Source organism: Erythrolamprus reginae, chromosome 1 (genome assembly GCF_031021105.1).
Source record: "Erythrolamprus reginae isolate rEryReg1 chromosome 1, rEryReg1.hap1, whole genome shotgun sequence".
NCBI classification, from domain to species: Eukaryota; Metazoa; Chordata; class Lepidosauria; order Squamata; family Dipsadidae; genus Erythrolamprus; species Erythrolamprus reginae.
Genome location: NC_091950.1, coordinates 197,191,680 through 197,213,501, shown reverse-complemented (window position 1 = coordinate 197,213,501; position 21,822 = coordinate 197,191,680). Strand labels below are relative to the sequence as shown.

At 38.8% G+C, this 21,822-nt stretch overlaps 1 protein-coding gene across 1 annotated transcript in view; it reads right to left on the bottom strand.

Moving 5' to 3' along the window:
• The window catches only part of DNAJC10 (DnaJ heat shock protein family (Hsp40) member C10), a 36,029-nt gene that overhangs the window by 4,865 nt on the left and 9,342 nt on the right, over positions 1 to 21,822 (bottom strand). Inside the window, exons 6-21 of the mRNA XM_070731878.1 lie at positions 20,320 to 20,402; positions 19,614 to 19,745; positions 18,403 to 18,496; positions 18,056 to 18,133; positions 17,290 to 17,333; positions 16,929 to 17,066; positions 15,314 to 15,403; positions 14,412 to 14,525; positions 14,039 to 14,153; positions 11,352 to 11,479; positions 10,645 to 10,761; positions 9,805 to 9,906; positions 6,417 to 6,572; positions 3,299 to 3,432; positions 2,102 to 2,155; positions 1,118 to 1,265 (exon numbers count right to left, since the gene is read on the bottom strand). Of these exons, the coding sequence (XP_070587979.1) occupies positions 1,118 to 1,265; positions 2,102 to 2,155; positions 3,299 to 3,432; positions 6,417 to 6,572; positions 9,805 to 9,906; positions 10,645 to 10,761; positions 11,352 to 11,479; positions 14,039 to 14,153; positions 14,412 to 14,525; positions 15,314 to 15,403; positions 16,929 to 17,066; positions 17,290 to 17,333; positions 18,056 to 18,133; positions 18,403 to 18,496; positions 19,614 to 19,745; positions 20,320 to 20,402 (1,727 nt within the window). The remainder of the gene's footprint in view (positions 1 to 1,117; positions 1,266 to 2,101; positions 2,156 to 3,298; positions 3,433 to 6,416; positions 6,573 to 9,804; positions 9,907 to 10,644; positions 10,762 to 11,351; positions 11,480 to 14,038; positions 14,154 to 14,411; positions 14,526 to 15,313; positions 15,404 to 16,928; positions 17,067 to 17,289; positions 17,334 to 18,055; positions 18,134 to 18,402; positions 18,497 to 19,613; positions 19,746 to 20,319; positions 20,403 to 21,822) is intronic.

Here is a 21,822-nt window from a genome sequence, read left to right as displayed (position 1 = left end):
ACCAAATACTAACTAATCGGTTCTCAAGAGTTTCAAAATCAATGGATCTTGGTTCAGCCATTCTCAACTTTTTAGGCTGTTTCAAGGAAAGGAGAGAATTCCCATCCCACCCCAAAATTCCTCGCTTGAGGATTTGCCATAAGAGGATTTGTTTGTTTGGAATGATAAAGTAGTTCTAGCATTACTAATACGGACATAAATCAACCAAGCAAATCCTGGGAAAACGGCCTTTGAACTATCTTTTATGCAATGAATTCCTGTGAGAAAGTCACACTTGTGCTTGAGCGACTGAAACTGATTTTCAAAGTTTGGGTTCAGACACTTTGTCCCACAAACTATCCTGCTGGTGGTCATCTCCTCATTTTTTAAAATCCCACTTTTTTTAAATATACCATATAGACTTGTGGACCTATTCACAGATAAGCTGATCTTGGTTTATCTACACATAAATACAGTAATTCAAGGTGGCAAAAATACCTTATACCCCTGCCTCCTACTCTGCCCCTAATAATCCTGTGAGGTTAGTGGGCTGAGAGTGTGACTGGTCCAAAACCACAAAACTAGCTTTCAAGGAAGGCCTAGAAGTCTCCTGGTTTCAAGGCCAGGACCTTAACTATCAAACCAAATAAGCCAATGAAGTTCGCCATTATTTTTTCCAGATCCTAATAAAGAATTTAGTTGCCAGAAAAGAACTATGCTTAGATAAGTATATTGTCAACATTTCTATTTCTGACATACTCCTTTTATTGTTTTACTTCAACCGTCATTGCCAACTTTTGAGTTTTTATAGACTATATTTGGAGCCCTTGGTGCTCACTAATGATCTTAGGTGTTCATTGTGATATTAGGAGCATCATCATGGTGCTCATCAGAGATGTTGCTCACTGTTGATGTCACCTAGTTGGGTAACGAAACCTCCACGCATAAATAACCAAGCTTAGAGAGCAGCAAGGATTCTACATTTCAATCATGAGCTACATGTATTTTCTTCTGCTGAAGACTGTATTTGAATGAGAAAAATAATCTAGTGATTAAAATGCTAGATATTCTGGTTGGCAGCCAAGTAAATTCAATTGGACAAATATTTTTTGATGCTGAAAAACCATAAGAATTTTACCTTTGCGAGTATCTCAAACTCTGGAGCAAAATTTTGGCAAGGGCCACACCAAGGGGCATAGAAGTCGATGACCCAATGGTCCTTTCCATTCAGAACTTTATCACTGAAGCTCTGAGGTGTCAGGTCCAGAGACACTTGAGGCAGATAACTAAAGAAACAGAAGAGGCATAGAATTCCAGTGAAATCAACAATGAAGTTAGTACCTTAATGTGAAGGAGTTCAGAGAATCTCAAAAGTTCAGAGTGCAACAAACAACTCAAATTCTTAAAAGCAGAGATTCATAAAAGTTGATTTGTTGGAACATTCATCATAATCGAAGATGAAGAGCACCTACTGAAATATTGATCAGCCTGAGTTTCAGGGGAAAAAAGTAACATTTTACTTTAGCTGAGTGAATAATTTCCTTTGATTAATTAGAATCATAATACAAATTTGAAGGTCTCCAACAATTTAAATGCTGAATCAATCCCAAAAATGTATTCATCAAAGGGAGCTAGGGTAGGCCAGAATTTCTGGTTTTAGAAGATGTGTTATACACTTGTCCACAATATAATATGAAAAGCATTGCTATAACCATTGCTATAAGCTTCCACGTTTCTAAGAACTCTTCATCAGGCAAACTGATTTTTAAGCAAAAAAAAAAAGTTTGATCAAGTTGTGAACAATGGTAGAGCTAAGCTAAGCTAAGCTGAGCCGGGGTGGCACAGCAGGTAGAGTTCTGTACTGCAGGCCACTGAAGCTGACTTGTAGATCTGAAGGTCAGTGGTTCAAATCTCATCACCGGCTCAAGGCTGACTCAGCCTTCCATCCTTCCGAGGTGGGTAAAATGAGGACCCGGATTGTGGGGGCAATATGCTGGCTCTATTAAAAAAGTGCTATTGCTAACATGTTGTAAGCCGCCCTGAGTCTAAGGAGAAGGGCGGCATAAAAATCGAATGAATGAATGAATGAATGAATGAATAAATAAATAAATAAGCAACTCACCCAAGTGCCCATCTTCGCAATGAATAGGCATCTCGATGCCAGCCATTGTAGCTACTGTTGAAAGGTACATATATATATAAAAAAACAAAGTTACCTTTCTAATAGAATATTCAGTTTTGAGAAGAGCTGCATAAAAATATCCTTACCCTGAATCTGACTAATACATTTTCCTTTAAACAAACAGTCTCAAATTTTGCCCAAGATTTCTTCCACAGAAGAAATTCTATATGACAGGAAAGGATAACTTAATGTCATGGATTCTGAACTGATGGGCGTACTTTCATTTTATTAAAATTTAGGAATAGTCAGAATATACTACAAATACAACTGTGCTAGGTCAGATTCAATAGTTCTGTCTGTCCAGTGGTCAAAGTCGTAGGACACCGTCGAGCCAAAAGTCATTTAAAAGGATAGTCTGCCCTTATCTAGAGTTTCATACAGCAGACAACTCTAATAGGTGCTATTAAGATCTATTTCACCCCAATTTATCTAAACATCTTTTAAAGTCCCTATACTAGATTCTGACACCACATTTCAAGAGCAAGAATTCCCCAAATGAGTAGTTAAATACAATCAAATAATAAAAGTGATGCAGAAAAAGATGTATTCCAAATGTATAAGCTAGGATACCTATATCACTATGCTCATTTGGTTTAGTTAATTGTGAGATCCACAATATGAATAGTGACATTTGAATACAGTATAAGTCATATTATACACTTATATTTTAATAAATATTTAAAAAGAGAGTGATCCTTGTACAAATATTAAGCAATAGCATCTCAGAAATAAAAAGAAAGCATTTTGGAATACGTAAGGTGCAAATACAGTATAGTACATATATTCAATTATTTAAAGGAATTGTACACTTCCTCTGAATTGTGTGGTTGTGTTCTGCAGCTATTGTGCTATCCTGGAAAAAGATGCAATAATGTAAGGATTTGCAAGTAGCAGCTATATTTACATTTTCAGCCATGCCAAATTACTAATATGTTTTCAGTTATGAAATAGTACACAATTGTAATGAACAGGATTTAATCCAAATCACTGAATTTTATATTAGACCATCAATATTTCCCCCTTCTAGACAAATAAATACTTGCTCAGATCTTCAAAATATACCACACATACAAGCTTTTTTAACTAAAGCACTTTTGCATGAATTTAGACTAGAATAGGAACAACTGCATTACTCACTAGTGCTGATAAGAGGAAGCTGATTTTTGTGGGAACAGCCTTATTTCAGGATAGCCTTGAATATTTTCTTCATGACACAGAGAAGAATATTTTTGGCAGTCCACACTACCGACTACAATCAGTCCATTCAGCAACTAAAACAAAGGATTGGATTATTCTAGGTGAGTTGTAAAAATTGCTCCAATAAACCATCCAAACATTACTGCAATTAAAAAAAAATACATTTTTTAAAGAAAACCTACCCAATTATCTTATTCAATAGCTTATCATTTATAGAGTTTTCAAAGAGTTTTTCGCTAGGCGTGTACTTGAGTTAGCAAGGAAGTATACTGGCATAACATTTGGTAGTCTTCTATGTTGCTCCTTATCATCCCTCTATAGATAGACTGTTTCAAGTCAACTTCCCTCCAATGTAACAGGAAACAAAGTCTGACAGATTTTATACAGCTTGAGGCTGTTCTTTGGCAGTGTTAGAATAAGTGGAAAGATTAGATAGCTCTTTAACACCAGTACAACTAAGGACAACTTAAGACTATCTCACTCATAGGCAGGGTAAGAGATGAAAGCAACCTCTTGAGGGCACAGCAAAAAGAGTAGCTGCCACTACTATTAGTGCCCAATTACATACAGTATATGTTAGAAAAGCCCCTGCTCCGACTTTCTTTATTTTTGCATGGATTTCGGTTAAGATACCACACTGGGTGTAAAAGAAAAGAATGCACACCTCTCTGCTTTTTCCAAAATGAAAAGCCTTTAAATCACATGAGCTTAGGTCCTAGGTGGAGAATTGGAGTTTTTATATGTGCATAAAGGCTATGGGGATGATAGCAAAACAAACCTTTAAGATCTCATTATAAAAACGAACTAAAGATAAAATGGTAGTAAGCGGATAACTATAGCTGACGTTCATCCGGCTAAGATTCGCCAGTGAGTTCCTAGTCCCAAATTTGCTTGTCAGAAAGTGAAGGGAAAAAGCAATTTGAAGAGGTTTCTTTGTAGCATTTTCCTGTTCCCAAAGACAATATTTTGCAATTGTAATCAAGCAGCCAAGTAGTTGTCATTTCCCCTGTGTTTGCATAAGTTAATACTCTTTTTCTGAGTTTCTTTTCTCTGACATTCTATGCCATGAATAGCAATGTGTTATTCAAAATAACTGAGGAATTGAAACAGACCAGAGCCATAAATCAGACATGGAACCTCAAAAGAAAAACATAACCCCATTTAATGTCTATTTTCACAGATTTTTAAAAAAATTGTTGTACTAGTCCAATGAATTTGAACTATGGAATTAATTGCTTTGGAATAACAGTATCTGCTACAAAAAGGCAATTCATAGAGGCAAGCAGATAACTTGGACCCTACTTATGTTCAACTCTACTATCTATTACATACTCCATTCTGCCTCCTTCTTATGACAGAAAGAGAAGAAAATATTGAATAAACTAAGTCAGAAGTTGTCATGGCTAGCTTAAAGTCAGATGAGGAAACCAACATTGAGTGGCCAGTTTCAGAATTTCTGAATTAACTGCTGCCTGAGGGGTTTCAGAGGAAGTACGGCTGTATGGGAAAACCAGTAGGCACAGCTGCCACCAATTTCTCATTCGCCCCTCTAGTACAAGGGCTTGCATTGTGGGCAACAGAGTAGAGAAAGGAACATTATCCTTCCAAATGTGCAACACTGGGGTTGTTTTAGTTAAGACCAGTCCGCTCAGGCCTCTCTGTGGGCAACAACTTTTTATTTACTCTGACTGTGTGGGCCTTGACTTCCAATTTGAACATAATGGCTTGCTTTCAGAAGTTGTGGATGCTCCATCACTGGAGGATTTTAAGAACAGACAGGACAGCTACTTGTCTGAAATGGTATGGGGCCGTGATGGTAAACCTATGGCACACACACCACAGGTGGCACGTGAAGCCATGTCTGTGAGCACGCAAGCTATTGCCCTGGCTCAGTTAGGGCCATTTCTGGCCTCCAGAAGGACTCCGCTGGGGCGGGGGAGGCCGTTTTCACTCTCCCCAGGCTCCAGGAAAGCCTTTGGAGCCTGGGGTGGGCGGAAATTGGGCATACTGGAAGTCTGGAAATGGTTAGTTTCCGGCCTCCAGAGGCTTCAGGGAGGCCTGCTAGGCCCAAAACAGGTTGTGGTGGTGGTCATACACACGTGCACGGGGTGGGGCGCAGGGGGCATTGAATTATGGATATGGGCACACACGTGTGTGCTTTTGCATGCATGCTTTCGGCAACCCAAGGAAAAAAAGGTTCACCATCACTGGTATAGGGTCTCCTGCTTCAGTAGAGGGTTGGGCTAGAAGACCTCCAAGGTCCCTTCCACCTCTGTTATTCTGTCTTTGAGGCTGGATCCAGAACCAGCTGATGAACCTTCTATAAACCTTGGACATTATTTGATCACTCTTGTAGCTGCTTTTATGGACTGGAACTTTTAAGGCAAGCTTTTCGGGACTTGTTTCCTTTGCTCTGTACGTGTACAACTGCATTTAAATTTATTTTTCCTCTTGTTTATTTATTTCCCAGAAGTATCAGTAAAGTTTGCAACCACCTCTTTAGGGCTTTGTGTATGCTTGTCCTGGAACAGGACAGTTGTTTGTTTATCAAAGGCAAAAAAATGTGTTAAAATTATGTTAGACAAAGTATATTAAATGTTATGGAACACTGAGAGTGTTTCCATGGATGGTATTTTGGGAAAAAAAATATGCTTTATATCAGTGATGGCGAACCTATGCCATGGGTGCCACAGGTGACATGCGGAATTATATCTGCTGGCACGCAAGCTGCTGCACTAGCTCAGCTCCAATGTGCATGTGTGTGCCAGCCAGCTGATTTTTAACCCATACAGAGGCTCTGGGAGGGCGTTTTTGGCTTCCAGAAAGCCTCCGGGGAGATGGGGGAGGGAGTTTTTACCTTCCCCAAGCTCCAGGAAAGCCTTTGGAGGGCAAAACATGAGCCTAATGGACCCACCAGTAGTGAAACAGGCTGTTTCCAGCCTCCAGAGGGCCTCTGGGGATCAGTTTCACCCTCCCCAGGCATTGAATTTCAGCACCCGAGGGAAAAAAGGTTCGCCACCTACACTCTCAACTAAAAATAAGCAATATTTGCTTTTACCCTTGCCATCCTCTTCCATTCTGGCATTAAAGCTTGGCAGGGGCCACACCACGGAGCATAAAAATCAACCACCCAGATTTCTTTATTCTTCCTTTTCTTCACTAGTTCAACGAAGGTATCTTGTGTTAGGGATATCACTGATGGATTCATAAGATCCTGGAACACAGAACGGAAAAGATTTAATGAAATTACTTTTCAAACATATCAACCCTACCAACCCTCACCAGCCGATGCTAAGCAACACTTCCTCTAGGGAGGATAGGTAGTGGTTCTCACGACTATATAGCATCAAGGCTTAAAATATGAAAAAAAAATGGTGTTATACAGTTTACATTTCCTTCCTTGTAATGATTACCTTATGATCATTTATAGTTTACCAGAGGCCCTGATACTGATGACTGGGGCAAATCAGTCCTGGTCCTCAAAGAAGAAACAAGACCCACCAGAATACACTGAGAGGAACCTCCCCATTTGATGCATGCCAGCAGCAATTCCCTTACTGATGGCCACTGAGATCCCAGCCTGCATCTCAGCTGACATTGCAGGCCCTTGGAGGACACAAGGACCAGGTTGGTCGGGGTCATGAGAACCTTCAGCAATTGGAGTGCTAGAGGCCAAAGGTTCTGCCCTGGGGATGGCTACTGAGGATTCTGCCAGTATCTCCCAGACCTCCGAGTGAGCCACTTGGATCTGATGCTGGTCGGTAATTGATCCGAAGAGTGGAGACAGAGTCAGGGCTTCATTGCTACTGGGCCGAGGATCAGAGGATTTGCCTGAGCACAGGAATTATCTAGTGCTCTGTCCCTGCGACATTCATTCCGCTCAGCAGTTCTGGACCCTCTAGTCCAGGGGTAGGCAAAGTTGGCTCTTCTATGACTTGTGGACTTCAACTCCCAGAATTCCTGAGCCAATCATGCTAGCTCAGGAATTCGGGGAGTTGAAATCCACATGTCCTAGAAGAGCCAACTGTGCCTACCCCTGCCCTAGTCGGAGGATGGAGGCTGTGGGAATCCTTATGAGAACTGGAAGCCTCAGATTTGTCTAGGTTGGCCTCAGGCCGAGAGGTGTGCTTTGAACTGCTGGACTCCTTACAGCAGATTCAAACCTGGAGCAGCAAAACTCCAGTGGCCAAATGGTCCATTTAGGAATGCAGCTGCTCAGGCTGGACAGTTGTCACCATTAGCTCCAGACCTGCCAGCTAGCTGCAACACACACTCCACATATATGTGGGAGCGTAGAAAAACTCCTCCAACCACCTTCCAGCCTCTGATTGAGAGCACTAGGCTCCCTCCAACAAAGAAACCTGTTAAAAAGCCATCAGCTTATAATTGGAGCGTAAAAACTCTGGCAGGCCGCACGGAAGGCTAAGCACAGCCCCCCCTCCCCAAGGCATAAATAGAGCTGCCTATAGGCAGAAGAGGCAATTGGCTTTATCCAGCTGAATCTTAAGTACGGAGCAATTAAGAAAAAAAGAAACAGTAGTCCCAGTGCAGAGGGATCCTTAGCAACTCAGAGTTTATAGAGAGGTGGATAAAATCAGCAACTGGAAAAACGGTGATTTTTTTTTTAAGAGGAAAAGCAAGCAACCACATGTCTGTCCTTGTCTGAGGACTGAGTGAAGCTGGGACTCCCGGTTCACAGAGAGGAATAATCAGTTTAAAAGACTCAGTCTTATTGGATGAACGGATGAGGACAACCCTTGTCTAGATGCTAGCTCCACCCTCTATGGAGAATATAAAAGTTTCATTAAATGAATTTATGATAAAAATAAATTGCCTTTTTTCATACATATATTACAGACCAAAGAGTCCAACACATTCTTGAATTATTTCTGGCTTGTATAATTCAGCTTTTGTATGATGCTAAAAGGACCATAGGTGTTCTAATTATATTTGTCTTCTTGTCTGCAGAGACTCCTATCCAATGTACCCTCTAATTTGTTTTCGGTGTGGGCGGAAAAGTATAGTGTCTGAGCGACAGTCCCTTTGGGACTGGGCGGCATAGAATAATAAATAAATAAATAAATAAGAAAAAAATCCCTTCTTTTTTATTAAAAGAAATTAATAATTAAAACCCCCCAAAATCCATTACTATTAAAACTAAATCAACCAGCAAAACCAAAAACATAACTATTAATAAAAACAGGTGAGGGCTGGGGTTTTTTTCTCTGTTATTAAGTGCTTTTACCATATGCTTTAAATCAAGAGTCACTTCTCTCTCTGTTTCTCTCTCTTTCCTGTCATTCTCTGCCTCAATCATTTTCTCATTTCTCTTATCTCCCCTTTTTTCTATTATTTCTCTCTATCTCTTCCTTCCACTCTTCTCTCTCTCTTGTTTTCTCTGTCTCTCTCTTTCTTGCTTTCTTCCTCTCTCACTCTCTTCCTTCCTCTCTCATCTCTCTCTTTCTTTCTCTCTCCCCCTCTTTCTCTCTCTTATTCTCACTTTCTCTCTCTTGTTTTCTTTCTCTCTCTCTTGCTTTCTCTCTCTCTCACTCTTTCTCTCTTGTTTTCTTTCTCATACTCTTTCTCTCTCTTGTTCTCTCTCTCTTGCTATCTTTCTCTCCCCCCTTTCTCTCTCTCTCTCTTTCTCACTTTCTCTCTATCTTGCTGTCTGTTGCTCTCACTCACTCTCGTTCTCTCTCCGTTCTTCTCAGCGGTGACGCGCGCACGCCCTGCCTGTCTCACCTTTGCCGAGAGCACTTTCGTCCCGGGCTCTCAGCAAGGGGGTTGCAGGAGAGACGGGGCAGCCATTCTCTCAGCAGAGGCCAGCGAAGGTGATATTTAATGTCGGGGGCGCACGGGCGGTTGCGCGCGCTCCCTATCCCCCTGCTAGCCCACTCGGAATATTCAAAATAAGAAAAGCCTTTGCCGGCGAAGGTTTTTCTTATTTTGAATATTCCGAGTGGGCTAGCAGGGAGATAGGGAGCCCGCGCAACCGCCCGCACCCCCCCGACATTGAATATCACCTTTGCCGGCCTCCGCTGAGAGAACGGCTGCCCCCCTTGCTGAGAGCCAGGGACGAAAGTGCTCTCGGCAAAGGTGAGACGGGCAGGGCATGCATTCCGGGTGCGGAAGGAGCTTCGCTGAAAGGCAGGAGGTGGCGGAGGAGCAGAGGGGGCAGATCGGGTGGGTGGTGGGCAGCGTGGAAAGGACGAGGGGGCCGGAGGCACCGTGGGGAGGCAGGGGCGGCCGCGGCTCCCTTCCCTTCTGCTGCCAGCGCCTCCCCGCCCCCCCACGGGCTGGCAGGGGGATGGGGACTGCGCGCCCATGGAAAAGGGCGGGTGGGCCGGTATTTTGGGGTGCGCGCGCACTCACGCGCGCAGCCTACGGGAAACGGTACTCCTATCTGATTGCAATGTGGTAGAAAATGTTAATAAATAAATAATTACCTCAATAAACTCTAAGATCTGTTCAGCTGAGTGACTTCCTCCATATTCATGCGTATGAGACTGATTGAATACCACAGTAGTTGGATAAGCTCTAATGTTGTGCTATAAAAGATCATGAAGTAAAAAGTATTGAGAAATGGCAGGAGCTAGGCCTCCTTTCATTCATTATTCTGGCAGGGACTTTCTTCTGAAAATTAAACCAAAGCACCCATATCCTATATCACTGCAAACACTTATTAAAAAAACCCAGAAGTGAACAAAACACATGCGTCAGATGGGATACGTATTAGTCAGGTTAAAAATAGTTTTGCATTGCAACTGTATATATTTAAGTCCCCAAAAACATGGATAAGATTACAAATTCAAAGTTTGTAATTGTAATTCAAAGAACACGATTTTAACTTCTGAGCAGCTCTTTGGACTTTGTTTTTTTGAGAAGTGGGATTTAACTAAAGGAAATAAACATATTTCCTAATTATTAAGAGCCAAATGCTTGAGCTTTTAACAGTAAATAAGCAATAAATTTGTCTAGAGATATCTGTTATCTGAATATTCATCTCGATAAAGTTATAATTCTTTAAAACCAGGTAAGCTATTCTGCCTACGTTCTATGCACTTTATTCTATATTTTCAAGATTTAAGGTTCATAAAGTTTAAAAGTTGTAAGATCCTCAAAGAATTAGTGTGTCTGTGAATGTGCACCCAAGCAAGTGTATATGTAGAAGACATTCTTTCATTTTAATAGAAACTTTTAAAAAGATGTAATTTCTCAAATCCCCTAGCCTAATATGGTTAATATGTGTAAACACATGCCAGTGTAACTGTATGCAAGCAACTTACCAAATGGCAAATTCCTTCATGAACCGTACAATCCAATGTCCCAAACTTTAGTTGGCCATACAAATGCTTTGATGCTTTCCTCAGTTCTGGCAATAAAGCCCGGCAAGGGGGACACCACTAAGACCAAAGAGAGAATGAAGAAAAAATAAATCTTCCCAGAGCACCACAACTTTTGATTCTTTTTTGACCGATTGTTCTTGGTAATTACCTATTCATACATAATCTTTCCTTAGAGCAGTGTTTCCCAACCTTGGCAACTTGGAGATATCTGGACTTCAACTCCCAGAATTCCCCATCCAGCAAATGCTGGCTGGGGAATTCTGGGAGTTGAAGTCCAAATATCTCCAAGTTGCCAAGGATGGGAAACACTGCCTTAGAGTTTAACTTTAAGGATGATTTTACTTCTATGCTTCTATTACTCAACATATGCTCCTGCGCTAGCTACATGGAAGTATGATGAGGTACTTTTTTGTGTGTGGGCCTTCAAGTCAGTTGTTACTCCTCATGATTACCTGGATATATTCTTGCAGTTTTTAATGAGAAGATGTTTCGAAATGTCCTGCCATTGCCTTCTCTCTGAGAGAGAATATCTTGCCCATGACCACCCAGCTGGCTTTATATTAAAAGTGGAATTAGAACTCAGTGTCCTTGATTCTACCTTGGTTACTTAACTATAACACAAAACCGTCTGTTGATAAAATACTTACAGGTGCAAAAAAATCAACAAGCCATGGTTCTTTCTCTTTGCCAGGAAAATTTTGAGGTCCAAGGGTAATGACATGGGAATTCACACTCTCCTTGGCAAAAGCCACTAAATCATACAGAACATTTTTCCCTTTAAAAGGAAACAAAAATAGAGATGTAGTTAGACAGCCACCTACTGTTTGCTCAGCAAAAGACAGATGAAGATGAGAAAGAGAGCTTGAAGTAAAAGAAAAAGAACATAACAGAGCCGGGGTGGCGCAGTAGGTAGAGTGTTGTACTGCAGGCTCTGTTAAAAAGTGCTATTGCTAACATGTTGTAAGCCGCCCTGAGTCTAAGGAGAAGGGCGGCATAATAAATAAATAAATAAATAAATAAATAAATAAACAAACAAACAAACAAACAAACAAACAAGCATGTGTTCTGAGGAAGGTTAATCAAATTTGCAAGATCATTGCTTCCCAAAATAAAGTTTAATATTTTTTAAAGAAGTCATAATAAATATAGCATGCCTAATGAAAGAAAGTACATGAATGCTACAAGTCAATCTGACTAACAGAAGTATGTTTTGGAGTGCAAGTCTCATTGTCAATATAAACCAGCATCTCCAACAGACAGCTAGTTAAGAAAAACTACATCAAAAAAGCACAACAAACAATGTTCTTTCTGCGCCAGCTCAGGAAGCTCAAACTGCCCAAGGAGCTGCTGATACAGTTCTACAGAGGAATCACTGAGTCTGTCATCTGCACCTCTATAACTGTCTGGTTTGGTGCTGCAACCCAACAGGACCGACACAGACTTCAGAGGATAATCAGAACTGCAGAAAAAACAATTGCTGCCAACCTGCCTTCCATTGAGGACCTGTATACTGCACGAGTCGAAAAGAGGGCGGGAAAAATATTTACTGACCCCTCGCATCCTGGACACAAACTGTTTCAACTCCTACCCTCAAAACGTCGCTACAGAGCACTGCACACCAAGACAACTAAACACAAGAACAGTTTTTTTCCAAACGCCATCACTCTACTAAACAAATAATTCCTTCAACAGTCAGACTTTCTACTAAATCTGCACTTCTATTCTACTAGTTTTTCTCATCATTCCTTTCACCCATTTTCTCCCATGTTGACTGTATGACTGTAACTTGTTGCTTATAACCTAAGATTTTTATTAATATTGCTTCTTCATTGCTTATTTGACCCCTATGACAATCATTGTTGTACCACATGATTCTTGACAAATGTATATTTTATTTTATGTACGCTGAGAGCATATGCACCAAGACAAATTCCTTGTGTGTCCAATCACACTTGGCCAATTTTTTTTTTATTCTATTCTATTCTATTGTCAGAAAGCCTATTTCAATCACCCTGAGCTTAATGCCAAAAACCTTATGGAATAATCATCCCTGATTTCTACAGCATCCAATTTCTTTGACTTAAAATAGCAAAAATAAAATAAATTCTCTTTCTGATTAACTGAGAGCAAAGTTTGGGCTCCAGAAAATTCCGATACAATACAGGAACAAATTAGATACTGTGTTAAATTGATCAGAACCAAAACAATTTATGATGTATCTAAGGAATACCTATGAAATGGTATCTTTCCAACTTGCACCAAATGAAAAACAATCCTAGATAGTTATACTCTTGAGCAGAGAAGCAAAACAAGCAAATGGAAAAGACTGCTTAAATTCATAGGAAAAAAATTGAGAAAATTGGCCATTTTCTCATTCAAAGGGCCACCCAAACCTAAAAATTATTTTCCAAGCTGTGTTAAAGCAAGCAGTTTAGAGGATGACAGCAAAGGAGGAAGGAGAGGATTCAGAATGGAAAAATAACCAATATAGAAACAGCTGAAAACTCTTCTAGTCATATCTTTGCTGAACAATACCAGTATCCAAAATTGCTTTTGATGTAAATCTTGAATATGATATTTAGTATCTGCAGATTTTTATTTTTCCACTGTGGTTAGAGTGGGCAAGCCTTTTCTTTTGGGAGCCATTTATCTTTTCTATATATCACATTATATATGATATCAGATATTAATATCAGAATGGATAGACCAAGTTGCTGGCCCTTTTACAAATGTTTATGTGTACGTGTGGGCTATGCCATTTGCTAGTAAAGAATAAACCTGAGGGTTGGGGGTGGGGTTAAGGGTTGCAGCGTATGCCTTAATCTGCATAACTTATGACACATCCTTTGTGACTCCAGTATCCTGAATTTTTTTTTTAATGTTACATCCTCAGCAACTTCATGGAGGATTTCAATGTGTTTTAAAAGGGGAATTGGAACAGACAGTTCAGCGCTTCTCTAAAGAAAGATTATCAAATATCACAACATAAGAGCAGTAGATGTTTGGAACAAACTTCCAGAAGACATGGTTGGTAAATCCACAGTACTGTAATCAAATTTAAACATGCCTGGGATAAACATATATCCATTCTAAGATAAAATACAGGAAATAGTAAATAGGACCATGAGGTCTTTTTCTGCTGTCAATCTTCTACGTTTCTATGTTTTTATAATAAATCAGAAATAAGCTATCTACTCATTTTGTACTTTGATTCCAATTGTTTAGAATGTCAATGGCAAGGAACTGTGAAGCTACAGTTAAATATACCTGTAAAAAACTAAATTGCCTATGCCAGTTAAAAGTGTTGTAAATTTTGGGTATAAAAATGGTTTACCATGGTGGATTTCATAGTTATCCATTCCCCGTCCTTTAAAGACCACTGCACGTGGTTCATAAACATACAGACTGCTACAAATATTAGCAGCAGTAAGACAGTCAAACTTCCCAACCTGCAAAAGAAACAGTTATAAGTTTAAGGCAAAACTTTTCACAAAATAAACATTCTACTTTCACTGTCATTTAAAAAACTTGTTTCCTTTTCTTCTTTGTCCATTTTTTTCTCAAGAGCTTAATTGAGTAAGAAATGATCTTTTTTTCTTTTCTTTTCTTTTGCTAATATTGTTTTATGTAGTGGAAGGGTGAAAAAGGCACTACATAAAACAATATTGTCTCTTTAAATCAAAGAGTATTGAGCTTCATGCACTTACTTGAATATTTTCAGCTTTAAGGAGAACACTTAACTTCTTAAGGTCCTGGTTATCTGAATTGCTGTTTTTGCCAAACTGAAAGAATATTAACCATCGATGGTGGGCCACATGATCCTGGGAAAAGGGAAGGAAAAACAACTCAAGGTTTTTGAAGGAAAAAACATTAAATAGAGAACATAGAAAGAGATCAAATAGATTAGCTGATTTTTCCCAGCTGTATAACATGTCAGGTTATCTGTAGCTCCCCATATTTATTTATTATATGCATGCTTTCTCCCACTGAATAACTATAAATATGTGTTTCTTCTTAACTCATAATGCAAAGCTATGGAAGTTTCTTTGAAATGCATATTTCTGTGGAGCCAAACATATGCATGGATCAATGTGCTTACTTATGCATATGTTGTATCAAATATATGGCATAGCAAATGAAATACATTTAGCAATAATATGTTCATGTTATTTGACTTTTCATTCAAAATGGCAGCGTTTGAGCTTCCCAACCAAAACTGATGTTACTTTCTCTCCTGCTTCTTACATTCTGATATAAATCCAGGGTTATCACTAAACCTCAGGAGAAGGCCTGCACATTTTGTAGATGGAATGGGCCATACTGATGGCAGCAATAGAGTTGGCAACTCTGGTAAACCCTGGAATCATGCGAGAGACTCATCAGTCTGTTTCAGGAGGGCAAGGGCAGAGATTTCCTGGTGGTGCTAACATTTGGCAGCAATGAATTTACTGATATGTTTAAAATGCCAGGAGGCCCTCTCTACAGTTTGAAAGAAAACATGACCCAGATTTAAGAAAAGAGGATTGGTATGACCTATTAGGGAGAAATGAAGATAATTTAGGGAACAAAAATAATAATGAAGAGAGAGATTGAGAGTTCAAATCTTTACCTCTAAAGTAGATGCTAGGATTGTATCAAAGTCTGGAAGGTGCTTCATGACTTCCAAATATATTTCTCTTGCATCTAAGGAGTCCAAGTGCTGAAAAGGGTGGAAATCATCATATAAATGCTATTCAATTGTATGGTAGATTGTTCCGAATAATGTTTCAGTAATTTTTAATTTGAATTTTTAATTTGAAACTGCATTTCAGGAGCCATTTCTGCACTCTTCTGACAAGATGAAGAGGAAAAAAATATAATAGTAAGACTAAAAAAGCTTTATTCCTTTGTGTAGCTTATGTTTACTGCCACTTCTGATACATTCTCATTCCTTAAAACGTTTCAGTCTTCTTGAAATTATCACGAGTTAAAGAGAACTGTAAAACTATTTTCACCATGTATTCTTTCTTACCCTTACTTAGATCCTATCAAAATTTCAGAATACACAAAGGAATTCCAGAGAGAAAAAAAGGATTATTTTTCAGTAGTAGTTTGCCACCGTCTCTTTACTAGGGCTGAGAAAAACTGACTGGTCCAAGATCACCCAATTGGTTTTGGGCCAAACAGGCCTAGAACTCAAAGTCCCCTGCTTTCTAGACTGATGCCTTAAACACTACATCAATGTTACTCAGTATCTACCAATATTAATTATTATAAATACAGTAGTACCCCTAGATATGAGCATAATTCGTTCCATAAGGGAGCTTGTATCTCGAGGCAACTCGTATATGGAACAAGTTGTTTTTCCCCTCCGAGATAACCAAAAGCAAGGATTCTTGCACCACCTAGTGGACGCTCGGCTCGTTACCCGAATTTGAGCTCGGGAATAGAACAGAAATGTCTCTCCCCTCGTAGCTCGTATCTTGAAATACTCGCATGTAGAGCAGCTCGTATGTAGAGGTACTACTGTATTTATATTTTGTCCATCATTAGAAAAAGAATATAATAAATATAATAAAATGGTATAGTTAAGCACTGGAGACACTTTAGTATCTTCAAGTCAATTAACTGCCAGAATGCTTACATGATATTAGTACAGGTATATGCTCTCTAAAGATATAACAGCAATAACACTTAATCTTATATACAGTCACATAGTGTATTGCAGCACTCTGTGGCTGGTTTATAATGTCAGCATATTGACTACAAAAACCTGGGTCCTTGTTTTACCGACCTCAGAAACATGGAAGGCTGAGTTGGCAGGGATCAAACTCCTGGCAGTGGGCAGAGACATCCTACAATACTGCATTCTAACCACTGCGCACTGCTAACCAGGGCTCCAAATTGATACTCTCCAGGTATGATGGATTAAAAATCTGAGCAGCCCAGTAAGCAAGATTATGGACAATGCTGCCTAGGGATGAGGGTACAACACAGAGAACAACTTATTTCAAGGGTGCCAGATTGGATAAAGCTGTCATAAAGCATAGGTGTTCTCCAACATAAAAAACTTTAATCTTTTTCTGGAATACCAACAATACCCAAACACTTAAAATTAACATGTACCAACTGAGCATGAACAAAACTTAGAAAGAAAAAGATACTAAGGTATTTCTTCCTTCACCATTTCCACCACCACCAACTATTCAGCATACACAAAAGCAAACCAATGGTAAAACTCATACCAAAACACCTCCTTTCTCTTTATTAGATAAGGTGGCTCCAGGTGGAAAATACGCTGTTGTGCTAGATGAGATATCCAAACTATCACAAAGCTCACCCTGGGTGGCACAGTCCATCCAGCCCACTTTAACCAGGCCTTCCTGTATTGAAAAACAAGAGAAAAATGAAAAACTGAAATCTAAGAGAGATGCGTCATTGAATGGCAGGCATACTTTGCCCTTTGGATTATGTTTCGTTTACAAAATAATTCCATTCCATGAAAGAGTTAAAAACAATGGCCAAAGCAAAGTTGAATCGACATAAAGAACTCCAATATGTATTTAATATTTTAAAAATTAAAAAATAGAAAACACCAATGCTTACCAACATGCCAGCCAGTTTAAGGCGTGTTCGAGAAGTCAAACAATCTAGACAAATTACATTAAAAGGAGTAAACAATTTTTTTAATAGGCTTGTGTCAATCTACATCAACATCAACCTCTCCATTTAAAATGTATGGATTTCAAGTGCCAGAATTTCCCAGTTAGTGCTGGCTGGGAATTCTGGGAGCTGAAATATATACACATTTGATTTACATATTTGTATGTATGTTCAAATACCATTAGACAGCTAGATATTCTTTGGGGAAATTGTTACTGTATGTTCTTAGCACAAAGAGATTATAGAATACTTGGCTTTGAGTCCTATGAAAAGTAGGAAAGATTTATTCATGTGTCTCAACTGAAATACAGAACTTTATTTATTTATTTATTTATCTTTATTTATTTATTTATTTATAATAATCTCCATCCCTCTGAAAAGATAGATTTCCAATCACAGAGAAGGTCTAAAATTAATAAGAAAGGGGCAAAGAAAATAGTAATGCAGAGGTGAGATTTTAAAAATAGCTTTTCAAAAGACCTGTTAAAACCCCCAAAAACCTACTCCTGCAGGGTTATATTATCTAATTACAGAATTCTGCCTCTTGAAGTTCAAAAAATATGAATGAAAACTAATTTTAAAAATTCCTATCCTAGATGCAATTCTAAATATTTTATTGCTTAGTTTCAATTTTAAGGGTTTTTTTGGCTGTTAGAAGAATTAAAATTTCTCATCCATTCTTTGATAAGGAATATATATATATATTTACCTCCTTGTTCCGGACAAAATGTAATTAACCAGCCAATACCAGAACCAAATGCAGTTTCAACAATACTGACAAAATTTCCTAGGGAAAAAAAGAGCACAATAGATTTAGGAACTTGTACCTTTTGTTTTACTTATTCACAAGTCTTACATAATATGGGTTAGATGTAACACAACTTTAAGATATAATTTATGAAAGAAACATATTTGTCTAAAATATAATCACCTATATTTTATCCAATAGCGAACTATCCAAGACTCTGCTTTGTGTGATCTAACATAATAAGTACTAAAAGAAAAGCATATGCAATTTGAAAATAAATACTTATTTGAAAATAAATAAATGTTTACCTGCCCATAATTCTGTCACTGTGCTTGTGACATACTGCATAGCAAAATTTGTTAAACTCTCCTTTGATCTGTCACCATAATATTTCACTGGATTCTAAAAAAGATTTGGAAAAGCACCCAATTTTAAAACAGTATTTTGTGGTCACATATATTAACCATTACTATTCTTGGGAACTTATTTATATCCTGAATCTTTGCTACAGAAAGATTTGTTGATCTGTTTTGATTTAAAAAGAGTTGATCTGTTTTGATTTAAAAAGAGGAATCTGGAATAGAAACCAAATACATAACATTATTACCTTATTGATGCTATAGTTCTTCTCCTAGCTGAAACACTAAAAGGATCTACAAATTATGAACAGTTGTGCCTAGCAGAGCAAAGCAACAACCTGTGCTATATCCTGTCCATTTAACCTTTACAGATTTGATGCTTGCTTTGCAATTGTAAAAATTCATAGTTTAAATTGCTTAGGGTTTTGGATTATGTAGGGCCTTTTCTTCCCATTTTCTGGAACCAAGGGGAACCCTTCTTATCTCTGCTCAATATAAATGTTGGGGACAAACACTGTAAAAAAAAATTGAGGAGCAGGATGCCTTGTACCTCTTTCATGCGCTGCCTTAGACAATGTATGAACAATGGCCTACTATTTCAAGTTTCCTCCCGGCATCAAATGCTTTCTATCAAATGCCTTATTTCAAAAGAAGGCAATTCTAAATTTATGTCAACTGAAGACTGGATAGAGGAAAAAAATCTGCATATTCTCTGAGAAAATCTAAGACATCCTTCTCAGTTAAGAAATAAATTACGGGGGAAACCAATCTTTCCTTTCAAAAAGTTGGTACAGCCTCTTGCAATAGTATTCAAGTGCTTGGGCTTGAGGTTACACATCACCATGGAACTAAGACAAGCTTTGGCCCCAAGTATCTAATAAATGGGGAAAGACTTCTTTTCCTGCCAAAGTTCCCCGAGGGCAGCAGAGTTATTTCAAACTTTACTCTATGGCTGTGATGGCGAACCTTTTTGTCACAGAGTGGCCAAACTGGAAGGTGTGCATATGCACCAGACACCCGACAACCAGGTAGCTGAGGTAGGGCGACGGTGCACATGTCCAAAGAAAGGGCTCAGTGTGCCATTTCTGGCACAAGTGCCATAGTTTTGCCACCACGGCTCTATGGAATGTAATGGGATGCTAGGTTCTGTGCCTACTTACCATTCCACTTTTGAAGACATAGAGGCTGGGGTAGCTATTGATTCCCTTGCTCTGGCAAAGCATTCTGTTATCACCACAGTTGACGGCGCCAATGCGTATTAATCCATCCATTTCTTTAGCAAATTCTCTCCACTTCAAATGAGAAAAAAATGATTATTTTTTTCAGCCTTTCATCCTATTTAGAAATGCTTAAAAATGATATGATTTCAATATCTGTTCCCTTAAGTGTAACTCAAATATTTCTTTGCTAGTATTGTTTACAAAGCCCCACTTTTTCTTCTTAAGTTAGATGAATAATGACATCACCCCCACTACCAAGTATATTCTTTACTCTTGTTCGACATCACTACATGCTCTCATAGATGGTCAAAATGGTAGAGTAATTTTTGATATGACTCCTAGCAGAACAGTTTCAGAAGAAATGGTGGCAGACTGCAAGACACTGCCTATATTCTTGCTAAAACATGTAACAGGCTAGAGATCATTGTATTGCAGAAATATAGTCCTAGTCCATGCCAGAAGTATGCAGCTTCGTCTTATTCTCAAAGTCTTCACTTTTCCCCTCAATCAGCTCTCTAGAATTCTATCCCACCCTCTCTTTCATTCTCTACTTGCCCCCCTATCTTTCTCTCTCTCTCTCACACACACATAGATACAGACACAGAATCATAAATGTAATGGCAACACTCCTACAGTGGAAACCTACCGTGGGTGCTAAATCATGACAATGTGAACACCGAGGAGAATAGAAATTTATAAACCACAGTTCTCCAGAACTAACAGCAGCATCTATCAACAAAGGAAAAATGAGGATGAAAACATTATGTTTATTACTGAACAATTTCCAGACAAGCATAATTGGGGGGGCGGGGGGGGGGGAGTGGGAGCACGTAGATTAGCCTTGTCTTCTCCTAAACCAATGTCATCCAGCTGAGTAGGATTTTTCATGTCTTCCAGTCAACATGCTGTTGTTCTAGAGATGATGGGAATTGAAGGATAAAGTATGTGGAAGGAATTGGAGTATCCCTGTAGCCCATCCCATTGGGGGAGGATTATATGCTTACAGCAGGGGTGTCAAACTTGAACCCCGTCATGGGCTGTGTCAGGGTTTTGTTTGCCCTTGGTGGGCATGGCCTGGTTATCATAGCTGACTGGGTGGGTATGACTGAGCCCAGGGCAGTAGGGGCCGGTCGCTCGTTGTTTCCAGGATGGCCCACAGGCCAACTCTGTGGCCTATAGTGGGCTGGGTTTGGTCTGAGGGCCATGTGTTTGACACTCCTGGCTTACAGTACAGTATATATGCTAATTTAAAAGGTCTTAAAAATGAGTCTGAAACTTGCAAGTTCCAGCTGAACAACTCCTATAATCCACAGTTATTTACCTTGATGGTTGGGAAGGAGCTAGATTCCCTCCCATACTTTAAAACACATGATACATGGCTAATTAGATTGAAAGATGATCAGACCAGCAGAACCTAGCACTTTGCCTCATCAGATAATTTTATCTGAATGAAATGGCAGCACGCAGTGATCTTCACAAAGTATACTGCTCAAAAAAATAAAGGGAATGGTCAAATAACACATCCTAGATCTGAATGAATGAAATATTCCCATTGAATACTCTGTTCTGTACAAAGTTGAATGTGCACAACAGCATCTGAAATTGATTGCCAATCAGTGTTGCTTCATAAGTGGACAGTTTGATTTCACAGGAGTTTGATTTATTTGGAGTTATATTTTATTTTATTTATTTTATTCATTCATTCATTCATTCATTCATTCATTCATTCATTCATTCATTCATTCATTCATTTATTAGATTTGTATGCCGCCCCTCTCCGAAGACTCGGAGCGGCTCACAACAAGAAACAGTACAAATCCAATCCAATACATTAAAACAATTTAAAACAATTTAATATAAAAAACAATTATACAGACCATACATAAAGCGGATATATATAAACAACATAAATATATTGTGTTGTTTAAGTGTTCCCTTTATTTTTTTGAGCAGTGTATGTATGTCTCTCTCAGTCACCTAATGGTCATTTCACTCAGTGTTTGTTTCACTTCCAATTTAATAATTGTAATCACTAAATGAGAAGGTGCAAATAAAAATATATATTTGAAGAGCACCTCACATGGATTCTAAAAGACATTCTACTATCTTTACAGTAACAACAAAATAGTCATAAAAAACAACGCAATAA